Source organism: Muscardinus avellanarius (genome assembly GCF_963383645.1).
Source record: "Muscardinus avellanarius genome assembly, chromosome: 2".
NCBI classification, from domain to species: domain Eukaryota; kingdom Metazoa; phylum Chordata; class Mammalia; order Rodentia; family Gliridae; genus Muscardinus; species Muscardinus avellanarius.
Window position 1 is genome coordinate 189,961,499 of NC_137787.1, and position 25,220 is coordinate 189,986,718.

The window sequence follows — 25,220 nt, forward strand, 5'->3', positions numbered from 1 at the left end:
GTCACAGCCTCCCGAATTCTGGGATTACAAGCGTGCGCCACCACGCCCGGCTTATATTTTGTTTTGAAACAGGGTCTTGCTAGGTTGCCGAGAGTCTTGCTAAGTTGCTGAGGCTGGTCTTGAACCTGAGATCCTCCTGTCTCAGCCTTCGGAGTACTGAGATTGGTAGATTAGTAGATTTCTCTACCTACTGAGACATTCCTGGAAAGGAATTACACGCCCATTTCAGCGAAGACATTCCTGGGAAGTGTTAAGTCTCAGAAAATGACCTCCCAAGACACGTTGCTTTGGGCTTCAAACTGGGTGCACCCAGGGAGTAGCAGACACAGGGAAAGGCTTTCTTTGAGGTTCCTGTTTCTGCTAAAGACAGGATCTGCCACGGAGGAACAGAATTCTTCTTATTGAAATGTCACTTAAGCTGGTTAAAAAAATAATAACATCTCAGCCAGCTGTGTTGGCGCACACCTGTAATCTTTGAACTTGGGAGGCTGAGACAGGAGGATGGCAGGTTCCAATCCAGCCTCAGCAACTCGGTAAGGCTTTTAGCAACCTGGTGAGATCCTGTTTCCAAATAAAAAATAAAAATAGGGCTGGTGGTGTAGCTCAGAGGTAGAATGCCTCTGGGTTCCATTCCCAGAACCACAAAACAATAAAATGAAATAAAATAAAAATGGACAGCTTTCTTAATGAGCAATTAAGAATTTTTATCGGGTGTTAACATTTACTTCAGGAACTTGACAGTATATTTACATGTCAGAGTTTCACTTAATTCTATGTATTTCTTTCTTTTTTTCTTTTTTTCTTTTCTTTTTTTTTTTTTGGTGGTCCTGGGGATGGAATCCAGAAGCTTTCTACCTCCGGGCTACACTCCCAGACCTATTTTATATTTTATTTGGAAACAGGGTCTCACTAAGTTGCTGAGAGCCTCACTAAGTAGCTGAGGCTGGCTTCGAACCTGCGCGATCCTCCTGTCTCAGCCTCCCAAGCGTGGGGATTACAAGCGTGCGCCACCACGCCCGGCTGTACATGTAGTTTTAAAGGAGACAAAATAATCAGCTTTGGCCTCGACTCTATGGTGTCGTCTAGAGACCAGTTGATGCTGGTCAGATGTATTTTTTAAAAGAAAATTTTGTGGTACTAGGGATTGAACTAAGGGGTATCCTACCACTGAACCGCATCCCCTGCCCTTTTTATTTTGAAACAGGGTCTAAGTTACTGTATATTGACCTGGAACCTGTGACCCTGTCTCAGCTCCCCAAGCACTAGGATTTCAGTGTGTACCACTGTACCAGGCATGTTGTTAAAGCTTAAGATGTGCATTCTCTTTGACTTAGTGATTCCATTCCTAAGAATTTATCCACACAGCCACTAGAAAATGTGTTTGACTATCCCGAGGATCATTCTGTAGTAGCACACAGAGGTAGTCTTAACCTTTTTATGGTCACATAGTGTACAGACACACCCAGGGGCATTCGACCTCTCAGCTCCTCCCCCTCCTCCCCAATGATCTCCTACAGAGGGAAACTGATTGAATGCAGTTTTTGCACTGAAGAACTTGGTGTTGGATTAAGCAATTCCCTCTGGGTGTTCTTCTCAACCATAGTTGTCTTCCAGTTTTGCTTACCTACTTTCAGCACCTGACATCATGCAAGGGGCTGGCTTTACCTATGCATGCTGCTTAATTAGTCCCTGGGCGGCTAATATCCCAGACAGGGCACTAACTAGAGTTTTAATTCCAGAGTCACCTAAAAAACTATGTTCACAAAGGGGAAATGGGGAGCTCGTGTTTAACGGAGTCGGAATTTCTATTTGGGATGATAAAGGAAGTTATGAAAATGGATGGTAATGGTGGTGGTTGGACAGGATGTGAACGAAACCATTGTCCCCGAACGGTATGCTACAGGTGGTTGAAATGACAAATTGTATGTCACATGTATTTTTCAACAATACCAACAACAACAACGGGAATAAATACAGCTTTGCATGATGAGGCACACCTGCAGTCTCAGTTCTTGTGAGGCTGAGACAGGAGAATCACAGGCTTATAGCCAGCCTCAGCAACTTACCAAGACCCTCAGCAACCTAGCAAGACCTTGTTTCCAAACAAAAAATAAAATAGGGCTGGGGGGTGTAACTCAGGGGCAGAACACTCCTAGGTTCAATCTCTAGTCACACAAACACACATGCACACAAACTATGTGAAACGCTACTAAATATACTGATAAGTAGCATTAATTTTTTTCTTCCAGAAAGTGCTATAACGTGGAAGCTTATACATAAATTAAAATTTTGTGCATCAACTAAATGAGGTTATAAATCCATATGATGTGTTTCAGTGTAGGGTCAACAGCAGATGCCCTCCACCTCCCCCGCTGCTGTAACAGGTGAAGGCCGGCCTTGCCATGTCCATGTAGACGGCCTCCTGCCCAGGGGCCTCGTCAGCTGTTATCAAGGCTTCCATCTTGCAGGGCACGGTGTAATCCCAGTACCCTAGAGCTGAGACGAGAGGTTTTGGGGGTTCAAGGCCAGCCTCAGCAACTTAGACACTCAGCAACTTAGTGAGACTCTGTTTCAAACTAAAAAATAAATAGGGCTGGGTGGTGTAGCTTGGAAGTAGGATATTCCCTCTTCCTACTTCAAGTTCCAATTCCAATACCCAAATAAATAAGTAATAATAATAAAAAATTATTCTTTTCTCCCTCATTGCAGTAAGTGAGGGCTAGCCATCTTTCAAACTTAATCTCACCTGCCCCGGGATCTTTTTAGACTTTATCTGACTACATGGTGACTTGACTTTTATGGCTCCTAACCGAGGTGTTTATGACGGGAAGTTCAGCTCAGTGACATGATGTTTGGGTCAAGGTTTATTGCACGGGGCGGGGGTGTCACTGACTCGGGACAAAGCTACACTGAACGGTTTCTGAAGCTCTAAGTCTGCACGACTGAGGAACGGGCTGTGGACTCTGGTGAGGTGCCGTGAGCCCTCGCCATCTCTTCTTCAATACCTCCTCTTCTTGCCATAGGTCAGCAGAGAGGATCTGTGCCTAGCAGGTGCTAAAGGTTCACAGCATCACACCTTTCCCTCAGTGATCATGTAGAAAGGTAGCCTTTCCCATCCTTTGGGTAGAAAAACCACTGTTGGATTCCTCATAGAGAGCTCCTTCTCCCCTCCATCACTGGAAACCTATGAGGCTGAGCTCCAGTGAGCTGATTCACCTGCACGCAGCAGAGGTGGGACGGCACCTGTGATCTGAGCTGGGATCATCAGAGCCCTGTGTGACCATGTGGGGTACAGGTGGCTGCCTGTGCATTGTTGGAATAAACAGCCACGTTATCCCAGAGTTCTCACCTCGGAAGCAAGTGAGGAATGAGATGGGAGCTCTGGTACAGGTGAAAAGAACACATTCTGCAAGTATTTGGGAATAACTGGTGCCATTTTGAGCCTAATCATGAAAGAACAAAGCATTTATCTAAACCGTCAAAGTGCAACACCAGTCCCTCTTTTTTCTTCTTCTTCTCCTTCTCCTTCTTCCTCTTCCTCTTCTTCTTCTTTTTTTTTGGTACTGGGGATAAAACCCAGGGCATTCTACTTCCCAGCCCTATTTTTTATTCTTTATTTTGAAACAGGGTCTCACTGTTGCAGAGGGCCTCACAAAGTAGCTGAGGCTGGCCAGGAACATGCACTCCTCCTGTCTCGTCTTCCCAAGTCCTGGGATTATAATTGTGTGCCACCACACCCAGCTTTCCCAAAGTATGTTTAAAAAAGGTTCACATACCATATGATCTAAACCTGAAGTGTCTCAATATCTCACACCTCAGCTGGGCATGGTGGCGCACGCCTGTAATCCCAACATTCGGGAGGCTGAGACCAGGGGATCGCGGTTTGAGGACGACCTCAGCTACTTAGTGAGGCCCTCTGCAACTCAGTGACACCCTGTTTCAAAATAAAGAATAAAAAATAGGGCAGTGGGTATAGCCCGGAGGTCAAATGCCCCTGGGTTCCATACCCAAACCCGCAAAAAAAAAACAAAAAACCTCACACCTCTTGGATCTGTCAAATAATAAATACCCAGTGTTCATTATCAGAAAACCAGCAATGTTATTTTTAATACGCATGTGGTACAGACCGTTTAATTACAGTGGGGCAGTAATTCCAGTTAAATAAAATTAAAAACCTTTATTTTTTCCCAAATATAAAATTACTAAATTAATGACGTAAAAGAAAATAGAAACATTGTGAAAACTTTAAATTATACCCCCATTCACCACAGGATTTAAGATTTACCAACCACATAGTTCACCATTTTGGCAAAAGGGTGAAATCTTTAACAGTTTATAAACCTAACGTAGCAAAGACTGTATACATCTCCATACTGCACTTTTTTATGTACAAGAATAAAACAGTAAAGTCAAGGGTATTGCATACACTAAGACCGGCACGGATCTGTCACAATCGAACTTAATATGGAAGCGTGTGTGTTAAAAATGTAGAAATGTAACACACGTATGCACGGAACGGGGAGACTGTATTAACAAACGGTATGTACATCGTGATCCACGGTGCTACTTTTACTGTTTAGCATAGTGTGTTTGTTAGTATAGGCCTTTGGTTCTAAACTGCTCGACTAGTTTTAAGCTCTCCTAGTTTCCTAAGCGTTCATATGTTCTTAAGTAGAAGGAATGTGTAGAAAAGCACGAAATCTCCTCGTTCACTGGTACAAAAATTACAACGGTCAGTTCCCTTAGGTCATCAAAAACTAGTCACAAAAATAGTTCTTGTATTCAACCCCCATGTGCCACAGGAAAAAAAAATAATCTTTTCAAGATTTTTCCAGCTTAGCCGAGAGGCCGATGGTCCCCGGGCCAGGTTCAGTGCTGTTGCTATATTCCAGAACAATTTTTTTTTTCCTTTTGTCTTTAAACCATTTATTTTAATACTACTCTGTAGGAAGAATAAAATTTAACTCCGGCTTAAGAGTGCCCATCACACATTTCTTAAGACACGAGGAATATTCTGAATATTGCCAGTGAGATTTAAAAAAATATGTCCATCCTCTTCCCATTTCTTAGAAAATCTGCTACTAAATATCACAATCTTTATTCCCTCTCTCTCCCACTCCCCATGGCTCTTCCCTGGCTCCGTCTTCCCAGTGATTAGCTTCGGAAGTCATCCTGAGTTTGCAAATGACAACGTGAGCCCCCAACGCGGCCCAGGAGGTGAAGTCACACAATGGAGGACGAGCTGGTCGACCCGTGCACCATGGTGCTGGTAGGCGTTCCGCTGATGGCGTTGAAGATGTGAAGGGAGTTCGGCAAAGTGCTGGTCTTCTCCTCCAGGGGGCAGATCTTGAGGCACAGAAAAACAGCATTACCAAAGCGCAGCACCCCGACAAGCATTCCTCAAAACAGTGGGTGCCGGGTAACGTGCATGCCCTGTTGTCCAGTGGCGGCACCGTTATTGTGAGTAATGGTGCACCCAGAGGCTTTGGCGGTTTGCAGACAGACACTGTTTCAGTTATCCAGTAAAGGATGGTTTTCAGATAAGATTGTAAGGAGAAAAATCAAGAATAGCTGGTTCCGTTTCTTTTCCAACTTAGTGAGCAAAGAGCCTCTTAGGCTCAACAGATCCTAAGGTGACTTGAAGTCGGCCTGGGTAGACTTGGGGCAGGACCCAGCTTTACCCACCCCTTGAAAGAGCCCCCTCGGATGAATTTTGAGCATCGAGGCCTTTCTCCTATCTCCTCTTCTTGGGGTCTTAGAGGTTTCCACCTTGGGTGAGAGAGTGGCTACCTGCGATCCTAACCAGGTACCTTTTCACAGCCCTAGTTACTGGAAAGGAATCTGGGGGGAAGGCTCGACCCCCAGCCAGGCGGAGACTCAGACACCCACAGGGCGGCTCTCCTGGAAATACCAGGCAGCCAGCCCAGGCCATAAACCTTCTTGCTTAAGTGTTCACAGGGGTTTAATCTTCACAGTTGTGGACATAAAGGGAGGTCGACGGGCCAGTGGAGAGCCAATGGCTGTAATTAATTTCCATCCCATCTGGGAGGTGAACAGCTCAGTCCGTCCTTCCAGGGCTCAATGCTGGCTCTCACTGATCACGCACCCTGTTCTAAAGGAATCTGAAGGGTCCATGCAAAAGATGTCGAGTCTCCATAATTTTGTTCCTGTGAGACCTCACCTTCCAGCTTAATTACGCGGGCATTCATTTATTTAATCATTTCCATTTTTTTTTCCTGTTTTCCTAACTGCCCAGAAGAGGGCTGCTCTCCTTGGTGCACACGCTGCCCAGGGCCCGCAGTGACTCAGTCTTAGCAGTAACTCTACATGAGTCGGTTTAGGAAAGTTTATCGGAAAATTAAAATTAAAAAGAAATGACATTACCATCCCATCTGAGCGTGTAAGCATGGAGGAGAAAAAAAAAATAAGCAAGTTAAAGTTATAAGGTTAGTTTCCCCACAATAGAAAGTTCTTAACTAAACCATCATGCCATAGGATGGCGGACACAAAGGGCCCTGGCTTCCATTCCACAAGACCAAGAGACAGTAATGTAGGGAACAGACAAAGGCGCTTGTGCGAGATCCAGGTGCTGTCGCTAACTGTACAGACGGGGACGGGGACTCGGATGCACGCGCGTGCGGCTCCTCGACATTTGCTTGGATTCTGGCCAGATGTCTCCCCATAGGGAATTCACGTGGGAAGGAGACAAGAGTAATGGGGTCAGGAAAGAGCCTGTAAGGATAAGGAGCATAAAGGAAGCAGGAGAGGGGACATAGGTCAGCGGCTGTCAATAGCCCAAAGTGGGATAACTCTGGAGTTTGACATGGCAAAAGACATTTAATGTGACAGGCAATTCCTTACACCAGGCTGGGAAGCCCCGTTCTTTCCACAGATGGACAGTATAGAGGAAGCTGTGCGAACAGCATGGAGGTTTCCCGGGGCTAGCCGGGGTGGGAGAGCTGCTGCCGAGGCAGTGACCGGTGGGTGCTGATCTTTCCAGCTGCTTTATTATTTATTTATTTATTTAGCAGTACTGGAGGTAGAACGCAGGGGCATTCTACCTCCAAGCGACACCCCTAGCCCTATATTTTATTCTTTATTTTGAAACAGGGTCTCACTGAGTTGTAAAAGGCCTCACTAAGTAGCTAAGGCTGTCCTCGAACCGTGATCCTCCTGTCTCAGCCTCCCGAATGCTGGGATGACAAGCGTGCGCCACCACACCTGGCTTCCAGCTGCTTTAGGTAGGAACAGATGGGCCATCTTTCAGCTCCCCCTGCTAGCAGGAATGTGGTACAATGGATTTTTATCCAGATTCTAAAGCTCTGGGGGGACACTGGAGGGCTTGCTAGCTCATCATAGGGTGTCTCGAGACCCCACTGAACCCACACCCCTGCTGCGGGCAGCGCGGCGCTCACCTGCTCACACATGATCTCAGAAAGCTCCTTGGCCATCTGCCTGTAGTTGGCCTTCATTTCCTCCTGGTACTCCAACTGGTCCTCTTTGATCAGACGCTCATTGACGGCCAAGGCTTGACCGCAGGCTTCCACAAATTGCCTGAAGCGGGGCGGGAGAGGGAGATAAAGGCACGCAGAAGAACAGAGAACGCGTCCATCGGGGGCCACGGCCACCCCCGAGGAGGGAGGGACACTGCGTGCTTACCTGAACACTTCCTTCAGCAGCTTCACTTTATTGTCCGGGTATCTTTTGGTGTTGGTGTCATCCAAGAAGGCTCGCGCATAGGCCAGGGGGCCAGCATTGACCTGCACGAAGGGCAAAGGTTTGCATCTGAGTCAGGAAGGCGGTCACCACGGTCACTTATTTAGTTTCCGCGTGCGGTCAAAGTGCTGTTTGAGTGACTTACTTGTGACCCCCACCTTCAAGGAAGGTCTGACCCCAGAGGGTCATACACAAATCTTATACGGTTGGCATGCCACTGGATCCCACCCCCTTGGCCATCCCCAGGGCACTTGTGATGCAGTTCACTCTGTGGAAGAGGGGCACAATGCTTGGAAACGCAAGGACCCGGTAAGGTCTGAATATCCAATAAGCAAAACACCAGACCCGTCTTCCAAATCCATGTTAAAAGATTGCTGCTACCACAGTGTTCAATCCCAGCATCTAGGCCACATTACACCCAACCAGGAGGTCAATAAAAAATGGTCTGTCAAACTCGAAGGTCACTGTCCAATGAGAGGACATATTCTGCCCTTTAGAGAGCCCCAGCTGGCCCGCCCTGTACGCTGCCCACACCCTGCTGCTGCCTTGTGATAGAAGCAGGCTGTTCCTGGGTTAAGTTATTGAGGGATTTTGTTTTTAGCTATGGAATACTTTGACCTTTGGCCCTATTGTATAACAACATTATTGGGATATTTATACCCACTTGCTAATCTATTTTGGAACACAGTCTTTCAGGATACAGGGAAGAGACTGGAAACATCTGTAGATACTTTTGTGGTTCATGATACTAAGAAAAATTTTAGGCAAAAATTCATGGTTCTTAGCATGGATCTTAGTGTGAAACATTGGCAAAAACTGATTCCAGAAAATTAACCAAAACCCCCTAAATCTATATAGTACAGTCCAACTTTCCTAAACATGCCTTACTTGAAAGAGAAAAGGAAACAATGAGATATAGGGACACACACACACACACACACACACACACACACACACACACACACGCTTGAATTAAACACACTTAAAACTATCCACAAAACAAGAATCATGTTGGTCACTGGAGCGGAGTATTTTTTAAATTTACAGCTAGGAATGGTGGTGCATGCCTGTAGCCTCAGTACTTGGGAGGCTGAGGTGGAAGGATTTCAGGTTCGAGGATAGCCCTAGCAACACAGCAAGACTCAGCAATCTAGCAAGACCCTTTTACAAAAATAAAAATTGAGCTGGGCGTGGTGGCGCACGCTTGTAATCCCCGCGCTTGGGAGGCTGAGACAGGAGGATCGCACAGGTTCAAACCCAGCCTCAACTACTTAGTGAGGCTTCCAGCAACTTAGTGAGACCCTGTTTCCAAATAAAAAAGAAAAAAGGTCTGGGAGTATAGCCCAGAGGTAGAAAGCCTCTGGGTTCCACCCCCAGTACCACCAAAAAAAAAAAAAAAAAAAAAATTGAAACGGGCTGGAGATGTAGCTTGGAGGTAGAGGGCCCCTGGGTTCAATCCCCAGTACCACAAAACAAAAATTAGGAAACCATATATATAACTTTTTAAAATCCTCCTACTGAAGTATAATGTATGAACAGAACACTGCATATATCCTAAGTGTATAACTTGATAGAATTTTCACAAATTGAACATACTTAATATGATCTTTTTAATAAATCACGTGGATGGCCATATGGAAAAAAATGTGTCTTGACTTTTACCCGATACCACAAACAAAATGTGTTCTAGATGGGCTAAACATGAATGCTGAAAAAAAGGAAGAAAACACAGGAGAATGTCTTTACTGTCTTGAAGAAGGCACATGTTTCTTAAAAAGGATACAAAAAAAAAATGCTACCAGTAAAGGGAGGAACTGATAGATTGGACTATACTAAATAATTTCTGTTAATTAAAATAATATTAAGACAGTGAAACTTAAGGTACTTTTTTTTTGGTGGTACTGGGGATGGAACCCTTCTACCTCTGGGCTACACTCCCAGACCTATTTTATATTTTTATTTGGAAACAGGGTCTCTTAAGCCAGAGAGGCTGGCTTCGAACCTGCGTGATCCTCCTGTCTCCGCCTCCCAAGCATGGGGATTACAAGCGTGTGCCACCACGCCCGGCTATCTACCCTTTTTATATTTAAAGAGCTTTGATGCTTCCAATTGGGCACTGAGACGTCTTCAAATTACTGAAAAGCCAGGGCACTACAGAGAGTGGTCTCTTGTCCTAGCAGAGCACTTAGTGAGGATGACAGCTCACAGCTGAGGCTGGGAGGGGCACCGGAGTCCACCTCTCTCTCTGGCCCCAGGAGGAGGCTCCGAGATGCCGGGGAAGGTCACTGGGGATCGCCCACTAAGAAGGGCGCTGCGCCGGTGTGGTGGGCTTGACCTGGCCAGGTGCCGGGGGCTCCGCCGGCTCACCTGTGCGCTCACGCTGCCCTGAAGCTTCAGCTGCAGTTTGATCATGTCCACTTCGGCCGAGGAGCACAGCTGCCGGAGCTCGGCCACCTTCTTACTCATCTCGTCGATGGCCACCTCGATGGGGTTCAGGTCGGTGTGGTGCTGGTACATGACGGGGATCCGCTTCTTCACATAGGGGAAGCAGTGTATCGCTGCGGAGGAACGAGGCCCAGAGTTACTCCCCAGCGGGCATGAGCCTCACTGCTGCCCGGGTAGAAGCCACTATCGTTTGCATGATACAGCTAGGGAACCCAGAGCCCGCCAGAGTCGCGAGCCAGTTCTGTGTGCAACTGGAATGTTTTCTTAGCTGGGTGTGGTGGCGCACGCTTGTAATCCCGGCATTCAGGAGGCTGAGACAGGAGGATCGTGGTTTGCGGACAGCCTCATCTTCTTAGTGAGGCTCTCTGCAACTTAGTGAGACCCTGTTTCAAATAAATAATAAAAAATAGGGTAGGGGATATAGCTCAGAGGTCAAATGCCTCTGGGTTCAATTCCCAGACACCCCCCCCCCCCCGCCCACACACACAAAAAGGATGTTTTCTTCCTTTAAAAAATCACTTATGTTTCATGACAGCTTGTATCATATAATGTCAACAGAGTTGGGTCCTTGTTTTCCCTTTATGTCTTTGAAGAAATCATTTTCTTATCCATAAATGTCCTAGCTTCCTTGGAAGTAGTGAAATTCACTCACTCATTCATTCATTTACTGGTTCATTCATTCAACAGTGCTGAGGCCCAAACCAAGGGCCCTGATGTGACAGGTTAGCACCCTGCCCAGAGCTACATTCCCAGCCAAATTTCATTTCTTTTTTTGCAGTACTGGAGCTTGGTCCCAGGGCTTTGTTCATGCTAGGCAAGTGCTGCTCTATCACAGAGCGACACCCCATCCCTGGAAGTATGAAATCTGTGTTTTTATTTTTCTGTGTGTGTAGAGGGGGCAGGTACTAGGGATGGAACCCAGGGGCATTCTACCTCTGAGCTACACCCGGACTCTGTTTTATTTTTATTTTGAAACAGGGTCTTGCTAAATTGCTGAGGCTGGCCACGAACCTGTGATCTTCCTGTCTCAGTCTCCCAAATACTGGGATTACAGGCCTACACCATCATCCCTGACGAGTGGTGAGATGTAAATAGGCTAGAAGGCAAAGATAGCTTTGAAAACATAGAAAAGACTAGAGGGTTTTGAGATATTACACTGCAGATTAACTCCAGAAAATAGTTCGATAAAAACAACCTTGAGAAAATTCCTTCTTTTCCAAAGGACAACTTTGAATCACATGAAAAATTTGTACAAATCAGAGAAATCACTGAAGACTAAGGAATAAGATTGTTCTCAAGCAAAGCATTTAATGAACCAGAAATTCAGACAGTTGGAGCTGCATTCATAATAAAAGTATTCTGAAGCTTACAGCAATGGGCAGAAAATAGAAATAAAATATTTACTGCTTCATTTGCTTTTCAAATAAAAAACTGATTAATATTGTTTTCATTTGTCACAATACGAGACCTGAACATATCAACCAAAAAATTAGCTTAAAAATAAAAATAGCCGGGCGTGGTGGCGCACGCTTGTAATCCCAGCATTCGGGAGGCTGAGACCTGGAGGATCGCGGTTCGCGGACAGCCTCAGCTACTTAGTGAGGCCCTCTGCAACTCAGTGAGACCCAGTTTCAAAATAAAGAATAAAAAATAAGGCAGGGGCTGTAGTTCAGAGGTCAAATGCCCTTGGGTTCCATCCCCAGACCCGCAAAAAAAAAAATAAATAAATAAAAAATAAAAAAAAAATAAATAAAAAGAAAAATAAGCCAGGGATGGTGGCACACATTTGTAATCCCAGTACTTGGGAGGCTGAGACAGGAGATTCACAGGTTCAACGTCAGCCTCAGCAACTTAGTGAGGCTCTCAGCAATTTAGCCAGACCCTGTCTTAAAACAAACAAACAAACAAACAAATAAATAAACAAACAGAAAACTTGGGTTGGGGTATAGCCTGGAGGTAGAAGGCTCCTGGGCTCCATTCCCAGCACCACACAAAATAAATAAATAAATAAAATAAACAAATAAATATAGCATATTCTAATCTGGGTTTTTTCACATCTCTATCTTGCTGCTTTTATAGTAGCAAGTAAACAGTTTGATAGCTATAGTATTCCCTTTTAATATACATTTACAAACAAACATGTAAATTTATACTTGAAAGTTTATTTTATTTTTTAAAAAGCGCAAGATTAGCTGGGCGTGGTGGCGCACGCTTGTAATCCCAACATTCGGGAGGCTGAAACAGGAGGATCGTGGTTCGAGGACGGCCTCACCTACTACTTAGTGAGGCCCTCTGCAACTCAGTGAGACCCTGCTTCAAAATAAAGGATAAAAAAATAGAGCTGAGGGTGTGGCCCAGAGGTAGAATGCCCATGGGTTCCATCCCCAGTACTGCAATAAATAAATAAATAAATAAATAAATAGAATAAATTTTTAAAAAGCACAAGATTGAGAGTGGTTACATTTGAAGTCTGAACTCTTTGGTAAATGGCCGGGAGTTTCCACAGGAAGGCCTCATCAAAAAACTGGGAACAAACAGTGTGTTCCTATAAGACACATGTCCTAGGGGCCCAGGGATGTCTGGATGAAGCTGGAAATCATGTGTAACCAAGGTAACTTGATTTACAGGCTTGCTCTAGTTCCAAAGTGTTCTATTTCCTGAAGGTCCAAGGTTCTTGTTTCAGGTTTCTTTCCTGCCCTTTTGGACGCGCAGTTTTTAGATGACGTGCGCCAGTGCTGATAAATCCTCCGAGCGCAAGTTCCTTTTGTAGTGTAAGAAGAAGCCGACATTGCTGCTTTCCGGTCAGGGCCATGGTTTTCTGACCAGAATTCTGACCTCGCAGCTATACCCTCAGCCCTATTTCTTTTTTATTTTGAAACAGGGTCTCACTACGTTGCTGAGGCTGGCCTTGAACTTGTCCTGAAGGGTGCTATGTTCCCGCTGGCAAGGAAAGACCTGTGGGAACATGACGCCATGCCAGTGGGCCAGGGACGATCCGCGCAGTCGCGTGCCGGCTTTCTGGGGAGCCGCACTATAGCAGCACTGTTATTTCAGACAGAGAAAAACTAACCGCAAGGGTGATGCTTGTGAGGTGTGCGTGGGTCACGCTGACGTCACTGGTTGTGACAGTCGTGCTGTTGGGATGGGAAGAAGATACTCTAAGAGGTAAAGGAGAGGTAAGTAACACGACTCAGACAGCTCGGAGTCCATGCCTGAGCCCGCCAGGTCCCTGTGAGTGGGGGCTGCCTGCCCCGACGGCCCCTGCCGTCCTAGGAGGCTGGCGCATGTCGGCTCCTCCCTCACAGGCTCCCTGGGTTCCACAAACACCAGCTTCAGTCCCTAAACAGCCTGGTCACAGCATGGGCAGGATGGCCTCCTGCCGGCCTCTTCTCCCTCCGGATGCTGCAGGCCCAACCCTTCAAGTCAAGACTTCAAGGTCACGGTCTCCACGAGGCCTACCCAAGCCACCCCACTGAAGCTGCGGCCTCCCCTTGACCTCACTTGCCCAGTCTTCTTTGTTTTTGTGCAGAACACGTTCTGTTCTAACAGAGATGTGTTTGCTCAGTAACGCTGACTGTCATGTCTCCTGGCTGGGCTGGAAGCTGCACAAGGCCATAGACCTTTGTCTTGTGAGTATGCTGAGCTCATACCACCAGGGCTCAGTATATCTTGTTGAATGAATGAATGAATGAATGAATGAATGAGTACTGCCACAAAGGCTGCGTGGGAGAACAAACTGGCCCTGGCAGGTAGAGTCGGGTGGCCAAGAAGCAAGCCGCTAGGCTATGGGTGAACAGCCCCGTGGAGACGTGCGGCCTCGTAGGAAGAGGAAAGAGAGCAGCTGTGAGTGGCGAAGGTCTAGCCTGGTCCTGTGAGCGGAAGGTAGAGGCAGGGGCGCATTCCCAGCCCGCGCAGAGTCTGGGGATGACTTGGGAGACTTTGGGAGGGTACTGGGAAGCAACGTCCTCGGCATCAGACCCAGGAGGGAAGGGAAGGCAGGATCGGTTTCTGGGGGGCCAGGAACTTCCATGAGGTTTTGCAAATGAAGACAGGACTTGACTGGGGCTGCCTAGAGGGTGAAGCCTTGCCAGGTGCAGGGGCAGGAAAGGCCAGGCTCCTTATACCCGCAAGGCCAAAGGTCAGGCGTGAAGCTACGCAAAGGAAGAAAAGCCTCGGGGGCTTACGGGAAACTCAGTCTTCAGAGGTTTCTGACTCAAGGTTGACACAGAGCTTACATGTTTGTATTTGTGTCTTTCTTACCCTTTCTCTTTACTCTGCTTAGTAACTATTCTTTTGATATCTTCAGCTATTTCAGGGCAAAAATGAACTCTTTTGGGTGCTCTGCTGTAGTATAACCCCTCTTTTGCTCAGAATCAGCCCCAAGGAGCTCCATAGCATAGGCAACCTAGCAGAATGATGGACATTCTTTCTCCTTCTGGCTACCATTTAGGAAATTATTTAGCATGAGAAAAATGCTGAGCTCTCATTTTACGCTCAGGCAGCAAAGGTACAGAAAGCCGGTCCTGCGTCCTCAGCCCCAAAGGGGTGTGAGGCGGTTATACCCGGAGCCGGAACCTAGGGGAGGTTTCTGCCTCTCTGCAGATAGCTCTGTATTTGATAGAGTTCTGCTTACATCCTTTATCTAATCTAAAATAGTTCTATAACAAACAAAACTGCAACCCAGGAGGACACTGGCTAAGGGAAAACACCCTCTATTATGCATCAGTAAGCTACACTAATCATGATAAAGATTCCCGACCTTGACTTAGTGGTGAGCTAGGTTTTTTGTAAGGCAGCAGTTTTCAGAATCAAGAGCCCCAAGCCCAGAGTCCCCGGGAAGGCTTGAACACAAGCAGCAGGGTCCCAGCCCTAGAGGTTTTTGATTTAGAAGGTTTGGGGCTGTAAACTTGCATTTTAATAAGTTTGCAGGGGCTGCTGATACAGCAGGTCCTGGATCAACCTTTGATAAAGACTGACTAAGGAATCAAAAGTCATCACCACTGTACAGATAAATACTGCAAACTTGCAATTCCCCCAAAATATTCCATCTAGAAATACAGTTTTCTTACTTCATAAAAACTGAGGTGTGCATTTGAAAAGTAATCCTTTTGCATATGGGGAGGGGACAGTGTTTATGAGGATGATATTGTTTACATTTTACATGTTATCTTATTTTAAAAGCAGGAGTAGGGACACTTTAAGAATGTAGGGTTTTGTTTTTGGTTTTAAACTTTTGTATCATTTCTCTGTGATATGTCCTGAACTCTCTCTCTGTGTGTGTGTGTGTATGTGTGTGTGTGTGTGTGTGTGTGTGTGTGTGTGTGTCACTGGGGATGGAACCCAGGAACATTCTACCACTGAGCTATACCCCCAGCCCTATTTTTTGTTCTTTATTTTGAAACAGGATCTCATTAAGTTGCAGAGGCCTCACTAAGTAGCTGAGTCTGGCCGTGAACCTGCGATCCTCCTGTCTCAGCCTCCCAAGCACTGGGATTACAATTGTGCACCACCATGCCCAACTTGATGATTTTTGTTGCATGACTCATGTTCTCTTTCTTTTTTCTTTTCTTTTTTTTTTTTTTTTTTTTTTTGTGGTATTAGGAATTGAGCCCACGGTTATTCTACCTCCCAGTGATAGCCCAGACCTATTTATTTTATGAGGTCCTAGGGATTGAACCCAGGGGCATTCTACCTCTAAACCACATCCCTCTGCCCTATGTTATTCTTTATTTTGAAACAGGGTTCCACTAAGTTGTGGAGGGCCTCACAAGTTGCTGAGGCTGGCCTAGAACTTGTGATTCTCCTGTCTAAGCCTCCCAAGTACTAGGATTACAAGTGTGCACCGCCACGCCTGGCTTTATGTTTTATTTTTTATTTGGAAACAGGGTCTCACTAAGTTGCTGAGGACCTCGCTACATTGTTAATGCTGGCCTTGAACCTTTGAACCTCTTGTCTCAGCCTCCCAAGTATAGGTGTGTGCCAATACACCTGGCTCCACATTCTTATTTTGGAACAGCTTTACTGAGATATAAATCACACATAATACAGTTCACTCATTTAAAAGTTGCACTGGGAACCTCCTGAGACGCAGCACTGTAACAGAGCTCCTTTCATTGGTGATGACACTGGTTATAACTTCCTATCTCCAGATGGGAAACTCGCCAACAAAGGCCTCTAGTGAGGGGGTAGGTGCCTCCCTGGCTCTCCTTAATTAGGGCTGCTCTCTGGGAAATGTGCCCAAGGAGCAGCCGTGGAGACAGCTGGGGTTTTCAACTGGTTTCTTACAAGTTTGTTTGTTTTTTTTGGTCAAGAGAGTATTTTGTTTTAGGTTGCCTTAATTTTGTTGCTGGCCCTAATAAGAGTGGATGGGCCAGAATGTAAATGAAAGAATGTAAAAATCACCACAAGCTGACTCTATACTTGTCAAGAGCTGGGAAATGACACAAAACACGTTGTAAGACTGGCTATCAATGGCTGAACGGTGGCAAAGGGACCAAATGAAACTGCCCAAACCGAGGGGGTGGCTCTGGAAGCACCAAGCTTCCGGGTACTGGGGTACTCAGCTGTTGTCAGGGACGAGGTAGACAGGAGCTAGCCTCACGCTCCATTAATTCACCTAGCCTGAAAGTACTGAGCAGGTGTGTGCAGTAGAGATTGGTGAAGAGGACGAGGTCTGAGCGAAGGGCTTCTTGATCTAGTAGCCACGGCCGGGAGGGGCTCCAGGTGGGCTCCAGAAGGGCTTCCCAAAACACCCAGCATTTTGTGCAAAAGCCTGTAGGCAGAGGAGCACCACTGTTTTCTTTTTTTTTTTTTTTTCAAATTCTAAAATGGGTAAGTGATGCCGGGCATCATGGCGCACGCTTGTAATTCCAGTATTTGGGAGGCTGAGAAAGGAGGATCATGCAGGTTCAAAGCCAGCCTCAGCTACATAGTGAGGCTCTTAGCAACTTAGTAAGACCCTGTTTCCAAATAAAGTATAAAATGGGTCTGGGAGTGTAGGCTGGAGGTAGAAATCCCCTGGGTTCCATCCCCAGTACCTAAAATAAAATAAAATAAAATAATAGAATAAGATGGGTAAGTGACCCTACATTGGATATGAATTTTATGGCTTATAGAGAAGGAAAAGTATAACAGACAAATGAAAAAATGTCTTGAGCATTCGATCATGCTGAACTGCAGTGGGTGTGAAGGGTGCTAACTAAAGCACCCAAGGGTGCGCGTAGCCGCCCAAGCCCCTTGGCACAGGGAGACCGACCGTACCTGTCAAGATGGTGCGCCGTTTACACTGCTCCTCCACGCCACCATGCCTCTTCCCGGTCTGGGTGAAGGGCATCTCAAACATGAAGCGACGGATGTTGTGTGACCTCTCAAACTCCGTTTTCCTTTCTTGCAATTCTTTTTCGTCAAAGTATGGGGTCACGTGAGTCACCTGGATGTAGGCATACTTGGAATCCAGGTCCTTAGGGTTGACCTTTAAGTGAACAAGCAATGTTGAAGGCGGGTGCTTTCGGAAGACTCTCGAATCTTGCCGAGGCTGAATTTTCCAACCACTTTATTAATAAATATTTTGAAAAACTTCAGAAAAATTGGAAAAAACAGTATAAAAAATACTCCCATACGCACCATTTAAACACTTGTTAAGCCGGGCGTGGTGGCGCACGCTTGTAATCCCCGCGCTTGGGAGGCGGAGACAGGAGGGTCGCGCACGTTCGAAGCCAGCCACGCTGGCTTAAGAGACCCTGTTTCCAAATAAAAATATAAAATAGGTCTGGGAGTGTAGCCCGGAGGTAGAAGGGCTTCCAGGAACCCCAGTACCACCGAAAAAAACAAAAACAAACAAAAACACTTGTTAAGATTGTTTTAAGTGTGCATACATATATGTATATATATATACACACATACAGATTATTTTTAGATGGACCATTTCAAAGACAGTGATTCATGTCATAAAACTTCCGCCAGTCCTTCCCAGAGATGAGGACATTCTCCTCTGTCGCCATGGCGATGCTTTATCATACCCATAAACATTAAGGATAACTCCCCACTATTGCTAGTGCTCAGTCCATAGTAAAATTTAGTCAGATGCGCCCAGAATGCTCTTTATAGCGATTTGTATTAGAACCAGGATCTATTAATTAGTCACACTTTAAATGTGGTTTTCTATTATTAGTAGTATTTTTTTATAGTGCTTGGGAAGGAACTCAGGGCCTTGAGCTTGCCAGGCAAGCGCTCTACCACTGAGCTATAGTCCCAGCACAATCTTCTTTTTATTTACTTATTTTTTTTTTTTTTTTTTTTGGTATTGGGGATTGAATTGAGAGCTTTGCACTTGCCAGGGGGCACTCTTCCACCGAGCTGCATCCCAGCCCTCCGTATTCTTCATCACTCTACAATTCCCTGCTAGTTTTTCCTTTTTTTTTTTTTTTTTTTTTGCTGGTCTGGGGATGGAACCCAGGGGCATTCTCCCTCCGAGCTACACCCCCAGCCCTATTTTTGATTCTTTATTTTGAAACAGGGTCTCACTGAGTTGCAAAGGGCCTCACTATGTAGCTGAGGCTGTCTGCGAACCACGATCCTCCCGTCTCAGCCTCCTCAGATGCTGGGATTATAAATTTGTGCCACCACGCCCAGCTAGTTTTTCCTTTCTTATCCTTTCCTTTCTTGTACTGGGGATTGACCCAGGGATACTCTAACACTGAGCTACACTTCAACCTCACTTATTTTTTATTTTGAAACAGGGTCTCAAGTTACAAACCAATGTGCTGGCTTCAAACTTGTGAACCTCCTATTCCAGTCTCTCAAATACTGGGATTACAAGTGTGGGTCCACTATTTCCTTATTATGACACTGAATTTTTTTTGAAGAAATCTTGTTTAGTGTTCTGTTTAATGACTCTAGTATGAATTTCTCGGACTGTTTTTCCAAAGCTATAGTTTTATATGTTTGGTTTAGAGAGAAAATTTTTAAGGATAAACGATTAAAAATTAGGAACCGAATTATCACTAATCTATAGGCAGGTCAGATTAGACGGAAGTAGCTTCAGATTAACTAATTTATTTCAGGTGCAGATTAATTTTTTTTTTTTTGAGGTACTGAGGATTAAACCCAGGGACATTCTACCTCTAAGCTATACTTCCAGCACTATTTTTCATTCTTCATTTATTTTTTATTTTTTGGTGGTACTGGGATTCCTGGAATCCCTTCTACCTCTGGGCTACACTCCCAGACACCTATTTTTTTACTTGGAAACAGGGTTTCTTAAGCCAGCAAGGCTGGCTTTGAACCTGCGCAATCCTCTTGTCTCCGCCTCCCAAGTGCGGGGATTACAAGCGTGCGCCACCATGCCCGGCTCTTCATTCTTCATTTTGAAACAGGGTCTCACTAAGTTGTGGAGGCCCTCACTAAGTAGCTGAGGCTGTCCACAAACTGCGATCCTCTGGTCTCAGGCCAGGCAAAGGCTTTGGGTTTAGAGAATCAGAGAAAAAGGCAAACCGAGCCTGGGTCCTTTGATCTCTGGGCTAAATGAGTTTTGGTAAGGTTGTGCTGAGGTTTCCAATTAAACCATGTGTTGATTCCTTTGCTTTTGTGACACTGTCTGCTGAAATGAAAGGCAGAAACTATGCAAAGAATACGGACCCAGGAAAGTGGCAGAAGACAGCAGCTGGTGCAAGCGTTAATGCATTTTTGGAACACAGGTGTGTGGAGGTGTGCCATCTGCCTTGGCAAAGTGCAGAGACTGTTACCTAACCCATGACCCTCCGGGTGGAGTACTGCACCCAAGAGGACCATCGCTCTTAGTCCCTAGGGTAAGGATGATTGTTTAAGGGGTGGAGAGAAACACAGGGCAAGTGGCCCCAAGTCTGCACCAGGCACGCGGAACTCTCAGTTCCCTCACCTAGTCCCCACCCTACAGAGAGCAGAGTTCGTCCTCTGGAGAACTGAGTCTGGAAAAATCTGTAGTAGGTCCAATAGTCTCAGCAGAACGCAGGGCCAAGGTGCAGGGCGGAGTAGGGGTGAGTGAGAGGCCGTCGGCCGAGCAGGGGCCCTTCCCTCCCTCTCCTCAGCCACATCCAGAATCCAGCAGGTGGACTCACAGCCCCTGCCCTGCCCTTCCCCGCTAGCTCCTCACCACCTGGCAGGAGAGTGGAGGAGTCTCCTCCGGAGAAAAGGAAGAAGGCCGGGAGCACAGTTTCCAGACTAGAGGCACTCCAAAGCAGGACCCACTACAGAAATAATAGATGACAGATTGCTCCAGATTGGTGTCCTTGGAAAGACGCAGGGCTCACCTTGTTGGAGAGGTGAGCAGAGGAGCATTTTTTTTTCTTTTTTCTATTTTGTATTCTTTATTTTGAAACTGGGTCTCATTAAGTTGCGGAGGGCCTCACTAAGTAGCGAAGGCTGGCCACAAACCCGTGACCTTCCTGTCTCAGCCTCCTAAGAACTGGGATTGCAAACAAGTGTGCACCACCACACCTGGCTCAGAGGAGCATTTCTAATGCAAAAAGAGGAGTGCTATCTTGGCCTGAGACCTGGGAAGCACAGGGCGGCTAATGTTCTGAACAGCGCAGGACACACAGCTGCACGGGTCCTGGTGAGAGCTGAGCGCCAGAGGCAGCCATTCTCAACAGAGGGCGGACCTCCTGCCTGTGGTCACGCTGCCTCCTGAGTTCTTCCTGATCTGTCCACCCGCTGCTCTGTCCGATTGTCCATACGTCCAAACATCAGTGGCACAGAGTCAAGTTGTGTGCAAAATGCAGAGGGAGAGGCTGGTGAGGAACAGAACTGGGGGCCCCTACTTTTTGCAGTTCCTAAATATCAGGACTAAAAACAGCATATTCCTTCAGATGTTCCTGAAATTATGCAATGAAGGTTTGCTTTAGTGTGGAGCACGTAATGGAAAGCACAAGAAGGCATTAAGAAGGAAAAAATAGCTGCCACGCAGGCCACTCGTCCTTAGGTTTCCCTAGGTTTTCTCATCTGTACACAGTTGTGAATATAGAATAAGTAACCAACCGCAGGCAATCAATCAAAACGATATTACATTCATCTGAGACTTGTCTAAACACGGCCGTACCTTGCCGGAATCCTGTATCATTTTGACGTTTTCAGAGCCAAATTTATCTGAGTAGAGTTTAAGGAGTCTCTGAGAAATTTCCGACAGAGGCGTGAGTTTGGGCTCTTTGTAGATATACTCCTTGCCGTCCTCATCTTCAAAGAATCCCTGCAACACGGAGCGCAATCAGCGCCGGCCCCGAAGAGCAGAAGCCCACGGCTTCCGACCAACGAAGGGTTCTTTTGTTACAAGGGGGAGGGAGGATGATTCCACAATGAAACCCTAAACAGACTGTCCGAATAGGAAGGAAAATGGTATCTGAGCGCAAAGATGAGGCAAAGCACAGAACTGCAAACTTACTCAAGAATGCCGCCATTAAGAGTGGAATGAAAGCCTTGGGGTTCAGGCTGTGTTCTCTCAGTGAGCTCTAATGATGAGAGTCAAGCCTGTTTCACATCCCAGGAGCAGAACTCACTGAAACGTGCCCAGCAAGCTGTGACGGGCGGGCCTGAGATGCGCACAGGGCCCCTCTCGTGACCGCTGCCATCGGCACAGGGTTTCTACAGCATCGACCAAAGTATTCAAGCCTGGAGCAGGTCGACCAGAAGGTACATCACGTGTGAGCAATTTGACTTTGCTCTTACTGATGAGCAACAATGCTGAAGGCCAATAGTGCGACATCACAACGCGTTTTCTCTCTCAGAGGTCACCATTTGTTTTTGGGCCAATCAGGTCGACCACCAAGCTCAGTGATACTCATGGGAAGTGAAAAGGCTGTAAACTAAAATGTCCAAAATGGGGTTAATATTTGAAATAAAATTTCAAAAGTTTCTCATCTAAAATAAAAGAGAGAAAATGGTGCACACCTCACAATATATGAAAAGAAAAGTAGGCTAACATGAAACAAACAAAAAAAAATCCACATCAAACTGGGAGTTTAGATGCAGTAATTTCACTATATTACTTGCTTTTTAAGCATTTACTGTAATTACCTCCACATCTGTTTCACTGTCTGTAAACTGGTATTGCTATAAAGTTATAAAAGACAATAACAGAGTAAATTGAAGGTTATATAGTGCTCATAGAAAACCACACACCCTAAATAAATGGATTACAGTTTCTATCATTTAATGATGTTAGAGACTCGAAGGTTAAAATTTAAATTAAATTTAAATAAAACCCTCTCGTACAAAGTTTCTGAAATATTACAATGGTAAATATATTTGTGGAAATATGGTATTACGAAAAGATAAAGATGTCAACGCACAAAGAAAAACAGAATGACTTTATTCTGGTTTAAAACATGCACTATAGATGTATATGGGAACGGATGATTTATTTCTATGCATGGAATAAAATGTTAATTTCATTTTGGAGTTTGTAATGACTAGACATAAACATACAGACTTGAAAAGGAAACTTGCATACTACACTGAAGAACCAAAGATGTTGCTGAGAATACCTCATGGAGGGAGAACTTACCGCTGCCTTAAGAGAGTAAGAAAGAAAAGACAGGAAGAAAGGAAAAAAAAAAGCAGAAAGTTTACTACAGAGGAAGATAAGAACCATACTAAATATGAAAAATTCAACAAATTAGCATTTGTAGCACATGAAAAATTTACAGGCTATCACTTCATAAGGTTAAAAAATAGCAACAACTTAGGATGGTAGAGAACGGGGGCGGGGACTTACCTGGCCAAAGAAGGCCACCCGGAAGTAGGTCCCCAGGAGCCTGCGGCCGGAGTGCATGACCTCGGTCACTTTGCTGTAGGCCCGGTGCAGGGTGTCGTACAGGTGAGCCAGCCTCTGGAAAGCAGAACAGAACCATCTCTTCCCATTTGCAAACAGCAAAATCAACTTCAAAGTAACAAATGAATGTGAGAATGCAAGGTGAAAATTCCTTACACTTGAGTGAAAAAATTTAAATATGTATGTTTTATATCTAAATGTGTTATGCATATGTTATATAGATACATTTGTACACACAACACACATAACATACACATATGTAACATATATATATATACATATATATATACACACATATATTGACATACAAACATAGACACACAAATATACATTTTTTTGGTGTGTGGTACTGGGGATGGAACCCAGGGGCAGTGTACCTCCGAGCTACACCCCCAGCCCTATTTTTTATTCTTTAATGGTCTCACTGAGCTGCAAAGTAGTAGTTGAAGCTGTCAGCGAAACTCTATCCTCCTGTCTCAGCCTCCCAAATGCTGGGATTACAAGTGTGCACCACCATGCCTGGCTCCAAATATACATAAAAAAAAAAAAAAAATGGTACTGAGGACTCAACCCAAGGGCTTCTACCTCTGAATTACACCCCCAGCCCTTTTCATTTTTTAATTTTGAAACAGGGTCTCGCTAAGTTACTGTGGGCTGGCCTGGAAACTGCATTCCTCCCATCTCAGCCTCCCAAGTACCAAATCCTGGGCTTGCGGGCGTGCGCCACCACACCCCTCAAAAAATGTCTTTTCACTGTAGAACTCCTCCTAGTGATTACTTATGAAGCGTAGTGCTTTCTCTCCAAATGGCCAATCTGCCTAGGAAGGCCCATCAATCGTCACCTTCTTACAAGCAAATTCTATTTTCCAGTTTACAGGAGGTACTTGAGAAGGTCCTCAGATACCATTCTTTGTTTCTGCTACTCTTTCTCCTGATTCCCACCATTGGAGGGTCACTATTTTCCCAGGCAGGTGGGCCAGGGACAAGTTCTGAGGACAACAGTACCCTGGTGACTGCTGATGAAAAACGACTTGTGGCCACCTTGCACAAGTGGCATGTGCAGTGGGAATCCTGAGGTGGGGGTGTGGGGGTCTGCGCAGAGGTGAGTCCTGCTGTGTGTGGTGCCTGGTAACTCTTTGCAGTTGGTAAATCGTGACCCCCAGCAGCATCACGTGGAGGGTCAGAGATGGTCTGCTCATCAGTGAACCATGGCCAGCTTGCTCTCTTTGCAGAGAAGTAGGTTTGGGGATATGCCACCCAGCTGTTCTATTATATAGGGAAAAAATTAAAAGAGCAGCTACCTCGAAATCCCTCCGCTTCTCATAAATGGGAATGATGAGTTTATAGATGTCGGAGATCAGCTCGTAGCGTTCTGCCTTCCAGAGCCCGTCTGCACACTGTTCCAGGAGCTCCATCAGCACATCCTGGTCAGAAGGGAAGGAGGCCGGGGAAGAGCGTGAGAGAGCGGCAGTGTATACCCCGCGCCATGCACAATGGGTAAGACCATCAAGGGGAAATGTCAAAACAGATGGTATTTAAAACATGAACTCTAAGCCGGGCGTGGTGGCGCACACTTGTAATCCCAGCGCTTGGGAGGCCGAGACAGGAGGATCGCACAGGTTCGAAGCCAGCCTCATCTACTTAGAAAGGCTCTCAGCAACTCGGTGAGACCCTGTTTCCAAATAAAATATAAAATAGGTCTAGGAGTATAGCCCGGAGGTAGAAAAGCCCCTGGGTTCCACCCCTAGTACCACACACACTATATATATATATATATATTGGTACATGCCTGTAATCCCAGAACTTGGGAGGCTGAGACAGGAGAATTACAGGTTTGAAGCCAGCCTCAGCAACTTAGCGAGACCCTGTTTCCAAATAAACAATAAAATAGGGCATAGGTTGTAGCTCAGAGGTAGAATGCCCCTGGGTTCAATTGCTAACACTAATAAACAAAAAACATGAATGCCATACTCTAACAACTTGGCACATTCTCCAATAATTTTCTTTCTTTCTTTCTCTCTCTCTTTGGTACTTTGAATCAGGGACATTCTGCCTCCAAGCTACACCACCAGCCCTTAATATTTTTTGCTTTGGAACAGGGTCTGTTTGAGGCTGGACTCGAACCTGTGATCGTCCTGTCTCAGCCTCCCAAGTACTGGGATTCGAGGCATGCGACATCACACCTGGCTCTTAGCTCTCTGCATAAGTAGAAACTTCTTCCTTTCTACGGCAAAATGACAATGCTGGGACGTGGAGA

General features: G+C 45.7%; 1 protein-coding gene across 10 annotated transcripts in view; it reads right to left on the minus strand.

Annotated features, from left to right (window-relative positions):
- Positions 1-5,223: 5,223 nt before the first annotated feature.
- Positions 5,224-25,220, minus strand: part of DOCK9 (dedicator of cytokinesis 9) — a gene marked incomplete at both ends in the record, with an annotated part of 303,105 nt that continues 283,108 nt past the window's right edge. For 5 of the 10 annotated variants that reach the window (XM_080690195.1, XM_080690198.1, XM_080690201.1 and 2 more), the window contains 9 exons: positions 5,224-5,346; positions 7,416-7,554; positions 7,660-7,760; positions 10,084-10,274; positions 17,422-17,632; positions 21,236-21,382; positions 22,207-22,242; positions 22,907-23,020; positions 24,265-24,387. In XM_080690195.1, the coding sequence (XP_080546321.1) occupies positions 5,224-5,346; positions 7,416-7,554; positions 7,660-7,760; positions 10,084-10,274; positions 17,422-17,632; positions 21,236-21,382; positions 22,207-22,242; positions 22,907-23,020; positions 24,265-24,387 (1,185 nt within the window). The remainder of the gene's footprint in view (positions 5,347-7,415; positions 7,555-7,659; positions 7,761-10,083; positions 10,275-17,421; positions 17,633-21,235; positions 21,383-22,206; positions 22,243-22,906; positions 23,021-24,264; positions 24,388-25,220) is intronic. The other 5 variants (XM_080690193.1, XM_080690194.1, XM_080690197.1 and 2 more) reach the window with 1 other exon arrangement.